The sequence below is a fragment of the Chrysochloris asiatica genome, unplaced genomic scaffold (genome assembly GCF_000296735.1).
Source record: "Chrysochloris asiatica unplaced genomic scaffold, ChrAsi1.0 scaffold00012, whole genome shotgun sequence".
Lineage (NCBI taxonomy): Eukaryota > Metazoa > Chordata > Mammalia > Afrosoricida > Chrysochloridae > Chrysochloris > Chrysochloris asiatica.
In genome coordinates this window covers 11,304,465-11,313,945 of record NW_006408530.1, presented here as the reverse complement: position 1 = coordinate 11,313,945, position 9,481 = coordinate 11,304,465, and the positions used below count along the sequence as shown (strand labels likewise).

General features: G+C 43.8%; 1 protein-coding gene across 1 annotated transcript in view; it reads left to right on the top strand.

Annotated features, from left to right (window-relative positions):
* KIF5C (kinesin family member 5C) overlaps nt 1–8,331 on the top strand; it is a 242,778-nt gene extending 234,447 nt beyond the window's left edge. Inside the window, exons 23-26 of the mRNA XM_006834553.1 lie at nt 1,880–1,951; nt 4,714–4,818; nt 6,436–6,652; nt 8,225–8,331. Of these exons, the coding sequence (XP_006834616.1) occupies nt 1,880–1,951; nt 4,714–4,818; nt 6,436–6,652; nt 8,225–8,331 (501 nt within the window). The remainder of the gene's footprint in view (nt 1–1,879; nt 1,952–4,713; nt 4,819–6,435; nt 6,653–8,224) is intronic.
* Nucleotides 8,332–9,481: the final 1,150 nt, after the last annotated feature.

Genomic DNA, 9,481 nt, shown 5'->3' with positions numbered 1-9,481 from the left:
GCATTCCGTTGGGTCACCTCTCTTTGGAATGGGCACAAACATTGATCTCTTCCAATCAGTCGGCCAGACAGTTGTCTTCCAAATTTCTTGGCAGCTATTAAAAACTGAATGGAGCACAATTCTGCTGTGACGCATGCACATGAGGTTGCCCAGGAATCAGAATTGACTTGATGGCAACCATTTTTAAATGTTTATTGGACATATACTGTCTGCCAGAAATGGTTCTAAAGTCCTAGTGTGGCACTGCAGGATAATCAGTGGACTGCTAAGCATCAGGTCAGTGGTTCAAACCCACCAGCGGCTCCTTGAAATGAGTCTGAATTGGCTTGATGACACTTAACATAAACACAAAAATGGTTCTAAGAGTTTTATAAGGATCGTCTTAAATTTAATTTTCACAGCCACTCATATAAGTTAAATTGCTTTTACTCTTAACGTTACAAATAAGAAAAGCAAGGCATAGAAAGGTTAAATGATTTTCCCTGGGCCACCCAGGTGGACAGAGCCAAGGGAATGGACCGAAGCTTGTGCTATGTGCTGACTAGCTCATCCATCACCATGATGTCAAGTATATGAACACAGCTGCACCTGGGCCAGCAGGGGGCGTGGAAACATGACAAATATGAGTTGGTGGTGGATGTTTCTGTTGAGTGCTGTCCTGGAGAAAGTGTGGCTAGCTATCAATATAAATGCCTTAGTATTTGTATAAGGAGCCCTAGTGGTACTGTAGGATTAGCACTAGACTGCTAACTGCAAGGTCAACAGTTCATACTCACCTGCTGCTTCAAGGGAGAAAGATAAGGCTTTCTCATCTCAGAAACCCTATATAGGGTTGCTGTGAGGTGGAATAGACTCAATGGCAGTGGAGACTATTTGTATTAGTCCCCTAAGTACTACAAGCTGGGTTGTTTAAGGCAACAGAAATTGATTCTCTCACAGTTCTCGTGGTTAGAAGTCATTATGAAGGTTTTAAAAGGTCATGCTTTCTCCAAAGGGTCTAGAGGAGAATCCTTATCTCTTTCAGCTCTAGTAGTCCCAGCATTCCTTGGTTCCTGGTAATGTAATTCCATTCTCTGCCTCCATCTTTAAATGACTGTCTTCCCTATGCACCCATGTTTAGAATTGTTTTCTTATAAGGATATCAGTTGTCTCATAAGGATATCAAATTAAGAACTTTGTTGTTATAGTTAAGTATCATCAAGTCAATTTCAATTCATGGTAACTCCATGTGGCAGAGTAGACTTGGCCCCATAGAGTTTTCTTTGCTTTAATCTTTAGGGAACGCATCACTAGGTCTTTCTTCCAAAGAACTTCTAGATGGATTTGAACTGCCTACCTTCTGGTGCTTAACCATTGTACAACTATGGGTCATCATAAAGAGATTAGGTCTCATTCAGTTCTTACTACTTACATCCATGAAGACCCTAGTTCCAAATAAGATCCCCTTCTGAGGTTCTAGGGGTTAAGACTTCAACATGAATTCTTGAAGGACACACAGTTCCACCTGTAACAGTATTATATATAATGTTCATGTGATAAAGAAGTGAAAAAGAAATCCATTCTGATACAACATGACTGACAAAGAAGACTTAGGAATTTTTGTAACTGAGGAAAACAAGATTGGATCCATATAGAAAATGAGCAGGCTTGGTTGTAGTTTATAGTGTATTGTTTATTAAAATTCCTGGTCTCTGCACCTTGATGTGCCCCTTATAATGAGGCTGAGTCGGGGGCAAGTCAGAGGAAGTGAGGGGAAATCATATGGTGGGGTCGCCAAAGCTTGTGTGGAGACAGCTAGGGTTAATGACTATGTGTCAAATGTGTCATAAATTTAATGTGGTCCCTGATTTAAGTGATATTTTAAAATTCTTTCTTCCAGTCGAGAGAGCTGCAGACACTTCACAACCTTCGCAAACTCTTCGTCCAGGATCTGACCACCCGAGTTAAAAAAGTAAGTTCAATTTTGTCTGAATGGGACTGACTGAGAAGAAAATGAAAAGATGGCCTGAAGAATGATTTTTGTTGAAATCGCACACACTTAGGTTTTGATGGGCTATCCTTAACCATTCATTACTTAATGCCAGAGAATGTTATTAAAACAATGTGCTAGGGTCAAAAAATACTTGGGGACATTTCCCATCTGACTCTTCCTTCTTAGTAAAAGTTATCAATCTTTCCTGGTCTTCATTTCAAAGGAACATTTCAATGTATCGGTCCCCACTTTGTGAATACCACTGTGGGAATGCAGGAACATACAGAGGGGTCCTGTTAGAGAGCATTGTCCTGAAGTGTGATGAGTAATGCTGGATCCCTCGAGAAGTTAGAAAGGGCAGGCTATCACATTTGTTAAAAGGGCACAGTTCATTAAGAACTTTTACTATAGCATTTGCTCTCCTCAGCAGCCATGTAAGTGGTGCTTAGGATTCTTGTTTTGCAGAAGAGATAGACTCAGATGTTACATAACTTATCCAAGTTTGCATAGTTAGGAAGAACCAGAGAAAATATTTGAATCCAGGCCACCCATGTGACTTCTGAGTCTGAACTTCTTTGGTCCTCAGGGGACACACAGTGATCTTGGGAAGATGCCATAAGGGTGAATCCCAGAGCAACTGGCAGAGGTTTAAGTAATGAGGAATGGGTGAAGGCAGTTGTGGACGTACTCTTCAAAATATTTTAAAGTGATGCATGAGGAGCAGTGAGGCCTTATCCAGAGGAACAATAGGACAGGAGGGAGGTGTATTTAAGAAGAGCGTGTGTGTGTGTGTGTGTGTTTCTGAGTGTGTGAGTGTTTGTGCTTCTGTGAGCATCGTGTGTGTGTGTGTGTGTGTGTGTGTGTGTGTGTGTGTGAAGGAGCCAAAGGAAAGAGGTCAAATATTTTAAAAAGAGGCGGCGATCGATGGTGTAAAGTTTGAGAGCAGGCGGAGTTAATAGCAGTGGTGGATATATTAGGCTTAGTAAAGAGAAGGAACACATTTTCCTCAGAGGGAGGAGTGGATGTGGAGAAGTCAAGATGGAGATATGTGCAGGTAAATATGAAACAGCAGAAAGAAGTTACATTTGATGAGTGTGATTTTCTCAGTTAATGTGGAGAATCAGTCCTCAGTGGAGGAGGGAAGAGAATAGTCAGCCCAAGAAGATTAGAGAAGTTTAGACAGCTGGGGAATTTGCTAGGAATGAGGTAAGGACTGCTGAGCAGTGTGTGCCAGCTGAGGGTTAGATGGTGGATTTGGAGCAGTCTCACAGTGTGGTTCTATTGAATTTGGAAGCCTGGGAGTCAAAATAAAGACAGGAGGCGGAGCATTCTGGACGGTTTTCAGGCCTGTATGGCAGCAGTCAGGCAGGTAGCAGTCATCAATATACCTGGGCCAGGTAGGAGAGTGAAGCCAGAACACACATGATGGAAGGAAGACTGGTAATAGGGAGGGAACTGAGCAGAGGTTGTGACAAAGACCAAAAAGGCTTAATCAGAGGGCGACAGTGGAGGCAGTGACTAATAATGTTGTGGATTAGGCTGGGTTTTCTAGAGAAGCATGACCAGTGAACATATATGTATATATGTAAAGAGGAATTTGTGAGTCCCAGGTTCTCAGAGGAAAATGAGCGAGAGCCTTTCTATCATATTGGGAGCACACCACATCCTCAAGGAAGGAAGTATTCCTTTAATTGATTGGCAGCTCATAGCCACTCATCATAGCATTAATTATGCCTGTATTAGGTTTCATCACCATGGCAATAAGCACATCCCACCTGTTAAACCTCTGGAAATCCTGGCCTAGTCAAGTTGACACAGAACCCTAATTGTTGCAGAGGGCTAAGAGTTTGAGCTCAGACTTCTTGACCTCATTATAAAACTCTAGTGATCGCTGAGTGTGGTCTTTGGGCCAGCAGCATTAGGGTCACAAGGGAACTTGATAGATAATGCTAGTTCTTTGTCCTCACTTCAGCTTCATTGAGCCCAGAGATGGGGGAGAGGTTCAGCAACCTGAGTTTTCACAAACTCTCCTCCAGGGGATTCTGATAGAGAAACCCCGGTTTAGACAGAAGGAAAGCAGCTTTGAGATGCTCACATAGTCAGTACCTCTCAGACGAAGGAGGCTGGTGAACTGCAAGTGTATGTTGCCATTTTTGGACCCTAGGATGTGTTTGCACATGTATTTCTCAACTCATCTCTGCCACTCTGTTCAACAGTACCAGGAATTAAGTCTTTGCCAACTTTGAGATCTAATAAATTTCAAGAGTTTACCCAGCAACCCCATGTCTGAATTTGGAAGCTGAAGAGACAAGCTGAGTCCATTGAGACTTCTAGTATAACCACAGACAGTGACTACAAAGTTGATGACCTCTTACCTCTCTTGTGGTCATTGAAATCAAATTCAGGGCTGGGGTTGATGTTTTCACGCTTGTTCTTCTTAAGGAATTGGAATGCTTTCTTTTGAAAAGTCCTTAATCATCTTTATTTAGAGGTGGGTTTCACTGAAAAGAAAGAATGCTTAGCATTCAAAAGAAGATTTGAAGTATAAGAAGAAGGTGTTTCCTTATATTTGTGACACCAACCAAGGCAATTAACTGGGAAGTTCTTGAGTCCTAATTTTTAGAACCATTCTTTAAACACAGAATAACCCTTGCAGGGAGTAGGGATTTTTTAAAAAATGGGGATGAGGGTGGGGGGTCTGGTGGCCTGTCCCACTGACCCCTCCCTTGGTATTGACACAGAGTGTAGAGCTGGACAGCGATGATGGAGGGGGCAGTGCTGCCCAGAAGCAGAAAATTTCATTCTTGGAGAATAACCTGGAGCAGCTCACTAAGGTTCACAAACAGGTAAGAAAGTTGCCCCAGCTTCCCTCGGCTTTTCTTTCTCTCCTGGAAAAAAGCACACCAGTTTCAGCTACAATGTGGAAGAGGGTTCTGATATTTTACAAGCTTAGAGAGCATTACTGGGGGAAAGGTCCTTGAGAAAAATCCTCTAGTCTTCAGTGACATCCCTTATAAATAAAATTACTTTATACATAAATAAATGTGAGCTTTGAACTGGGGTTTAGAGAGTGGCGTGTTGAGAGTCCAGCATTTTCATCCTGCCTCCACACACTCTTTGGACACCATCTGGCCTCAGCATCTCCCATGAGGCCTCTGAGACTTCTCTGAGACCCAGAAAGCTCCACAGAATGCATTATGGAAATTACCAAGCTTGTCCAGGCCCCTTAATTTTATAGTTGAGGAAACAGAGTGGGAGAGGACGTGACTTGCTTCCTGCCATGGGTGACAGAACTGTATTCTCTTTCTGCTTTGTCACCTTCTTCCTGGTGCTCTAGGATCTTTGCTATAGCTAGAGTGACAAAGAGTGGCATGTCCAAACCTACCAGCAATTTAGGCAGGTTGTTTGCCTCTGATCCTTCCTGTTAAAATGCTGGCATGTTTTGTGATGGTTATCCCTCTTTTGAATTTGGGATGAGATGGAAATGTCCAGTGTTTGGGACCATACAGCCAAGGAGATATCATTTCTCCTTGACATGTTGACCTTTTCCACATTACTGATGATGATGATACTTATTCTCAGGGGGAGGACGACAGATTCAACATGGTTGAAGTTATTGCTGCTAAAAGTAGAAACAGCCATGAAAGCCAAAATAGGGTTATGAAATTTATTATTTCATTCATGTACTCACTCAGCAAGTATTTATTGAAAATTTACTCTGCCAAGAGCCAGTGCGGGGAATCCAGAGATAGCTCACCTTCGTATTGTACTTTCTGATTTTTAAACTTTTTCAGTATCTATTTGGAGGATTTCTACACTATCCCAGTGTTGTACCCTTGTGTGATGGATGGAGACTCATGGCAGTATTATTTTCAGCCATCTGGCTACAGAGAGTTGGCCCTTGAGCCCATTAAGTAAGCTCAGGACTGGACCCTGTTATTTGTTGGCCTTGATATGTTGCAAAACTGGGTCCAAACCACATGCTAGTGTAAACACTGGATCCTGCATGAATCCAGGTTCTTCAGAACACTCTAGAGCATACATACCTTTCACTGAGTGCTTTTAAACTAAGTTTCTTAGCTTTCGCATGATAATGTCCTTAGTAGTAAATTTTCTCACACTGGCCCCACTCTACTCGCCTAAACAAAGAGGAAGTAAGTCCTATCTAAGACAGGAAGTAACTTAATTTCATTCTGACCCCCCTACCACAACCCCATTCTGCTAACTATGTGTTCAGCAAAGTGGAGTCACGGCGTCTGGGACTTTCGTTTCCTTCACTGGTCATAGTAGATGGGCTTTCAAAGACCATCTAATAGGAGTGGTGGCGCTGCTGTAGGGTCAGCTGCACAGGCTTTGTCTACCCCTTCCAGCCCCCCACCCCCAGTGGGCGGGCACACCTTGGTAACTCTCCACATTTCCCTCCCTCCCGCATTGTTGCCCACCCCCATGTCCTACCCGCGTAGTTGGTGCGTGATAACGCAGATCTGCGCTGCGAGCTGCCCAAGCTGGAGAAGAGGCTTCGTGCCACTGCGGAGCGCGTCAAGGCCCTGGAGAGTGCGCTGAAAGAAGCCAAGGAGAACGCCATGAGGGACCGAAAACGTTACCAGCAAGAGGTGGACCGAATCAAGGAGGCCGTGCGAGCCAAAAACATGGCCAGGAGGGCCCATTCGGCCCAGATCGGTATGTGTGCTTGTGCACAGTGAAGGAGACCATAGAGGTCTTTCACCCATATTGTTGCTAAGGGCCATGGAATGGGTTCTGAGTCATAGCAACCCTGTATAGGATTTCCGAGAAGCAGTTAATGAGCTTGAACCGCCAACCTTTAGGTTAGCAGCCTACTGCTTATCCCTCAGTGCTACATGTCCTTGTTAAAAAGCAATGACTCCATAGGCAAGACAAAACTTGATACTCTAAGGCCTCTAGAGTGGGCCTACCATATAACATCAGTATCTAAGACAGTGGTGGAATTCTCGCCTTCCATGTGGAAGATCCAGGTTTGATTCACTCTACACACAGCCAACACCAGTTTGTCGGTTAGGCTGGTGTGTTGCTAGGATTCTGACCAGGTTTCTGCAGAGCTTGCAGACTAAGATGGGTGAGGAAGAAAGGCTTGGTGATCTGAAATTGGCCAGTAAAAGTCATATGGATTACAATAGTCCAGTCTTCTAGCTGATTATGAGGATGGTACAAGATGGGACAAAATTTTGTCCTGGTGTGCATGGAATCACCATGAGTCAGGGGCCCAAACCGTGATAGCTGACAACAGTATCTGTATCAATATATGATGTTAAGACCTGCAGTGGTAATGGGAGCCTGGGGAGAATGCAGAAACATGCATTGTCGTCTCAAGTCTCGGAGCTGAGTACAAAAGGCAGCCGGAGGCTATAGGCAAAGGCACAGAAAGGCTGTAAACAGAGGGAGACATGGAACATACAGCTATTTCTCAGACCCTCTGTTTCATACCAGACAGAACCATGAAGATCCCGTATAGCCAGAAGCCTCAGGGAGAGCTGTGTAAAAGTATAGGCTTGAAAAGAGCCAGGCCTGGCATTATCAGCTGAATCTATTCACAAGCTGGGCAGCTGAGCCTGGAGCCAGGAGTTCTACAAGACCTGGATGGATTTGGGGATTTTACCCATGAAACGGATGAAGGTGGAGTCATAGACTTCAGGATAGAGCCATAGATAAAAGGGATTTAGGATGACTCTTAACTGTAGTTTGCTTCCTCCCCTCCCCCCAATGTAAACATCTCTAATATCATGTGATCATTTCCATCAGATATTGTTGTGCAGATGTATCATGCACCAGCAAGATCTCATTGTAAGATCATGCCTTAGATTAGTGACTGGTTGAATTTTTTGGATTTCATATTCTTTGAGAAGTTTCTTGAACACTACGAACAACTTTCCCCAGGAGAAATGAAATGCATCAATCTCAGGGGCTGCACAGATCTCCTTGAGATCTGCATGTGGACCTTTGAGTCTGCCAGGGATAAAACGGAAACTTTTTTGTTTCTTATTTGAGACTGTACCCTTTTACTTCTTGCCACCTGATTTACAATTAAGGGAATTCATATGTATGCTCTTTGTTCTCTAAGTATTTGGGTGCCCTGGATTGGCTAACTACCAACAGAAGGGTAAACTTCCTGTTTTCCAGAGCATCTGGTAAGATTGATTATTACACGTGACCGCTAGGTATCTGGATGTTGCTGCTTAAGCCATTTTTATATGTTTATTCTCTCTGCTTTGACAGCCAAGCCCATCCGCCCAGGACATTACCCAGCATCATCTCCAACGGCTGTCCACACCATCCGAGGAGGAGGAGGTGGCTCTTCAAACTCCACTCACTACCAGAAATAAACATGAAGTGAGTCCCTCATGTCAGGGTGGATTCTTTTTGGGCAACCCTTGGAAGCTCTGAAGGCAGGGCCTTCTGGTCTCTGTGAAACCTCCATCTGGTACTGTGGGACACATGCGTGTGAACTTTGAAAATCAAGGAGTTCAACTTAGCTTCAGGACAGGCCCTCGGGAGTCTGGATTATCAGGAACTAGTATGTACCCTCAACTCACTCGAAAGCCCTCCGGTCTTCTAACTTAGATATATAGGGCTAGGTGGGACTCTCAGCTAGGCCAGACCTAATCACCTCCAGGAATAGGACAGGGTGTGACAAGTGATTCATCTGAGGCTGCTGGTATCTGTGGGACGCCTTTCTGGAGCTGGCATTCAACAGGGCCTTACCTGTTTGTCAGCTGCTCCTACCAGAGCAAACAAGTGTGGGTGGTTGCCTTCATTTTGGGGAACTGACTATAAAGAAAAAGATAATAGAAAGTTTTGAAAAAAATTTTTTATCATTACTGTTTGAACTCTGTAAGTTAGGTTTTAAAGAAATTGTATCAATTTATATCTACATGGGTCCATACACTCTTCTTTTTCTTAGAGATGGTGGTCTTCAAACCTCTCTGGTTACCACCTACATTCCTGACATCGTCCAACCAGGAGATAGGAAAAAAAAAAGATGAGTTTTAGGAAAAAGACAAATAAGTGAATAAAGCCTGGCCTTTTGTAGATGAAATAGAAAATAGAAAACATTACTGGTTGAGTGAGACAGACAGACAAGGGTTCCAGAATCTACATTTTAGAAAATCAGTAACCCATAGGTAGAAGGAGGTGGCTGTGGATCTGGTCATTGGATTCTATGTAAGCCTTTACAAGGAAGGCTAGCTGGCAAGGTAGGGGAGCTTACAGGCTGTAGAACCACAATGATCAAGAGTAAGAGTTGATCTGGTTCCTCTCCCAGTCCTTCGGGATGAGGAAGGCTGATGGGAAGATGACAGCATTGCTAAGGTGCAGCCTAAAAGTTCCAAGGAGGAAACGTTGGTGATTTGCACCTGAACAGCCGTCACTTGCACTGTCTCAGACAGCATGCCCCGAAGGGAGGGTGAGGAGCGATTTTGGCAGTAGACAGCCCATTCAGACTCAGATTCCATCTTTGCATCAGAAATAAAAATT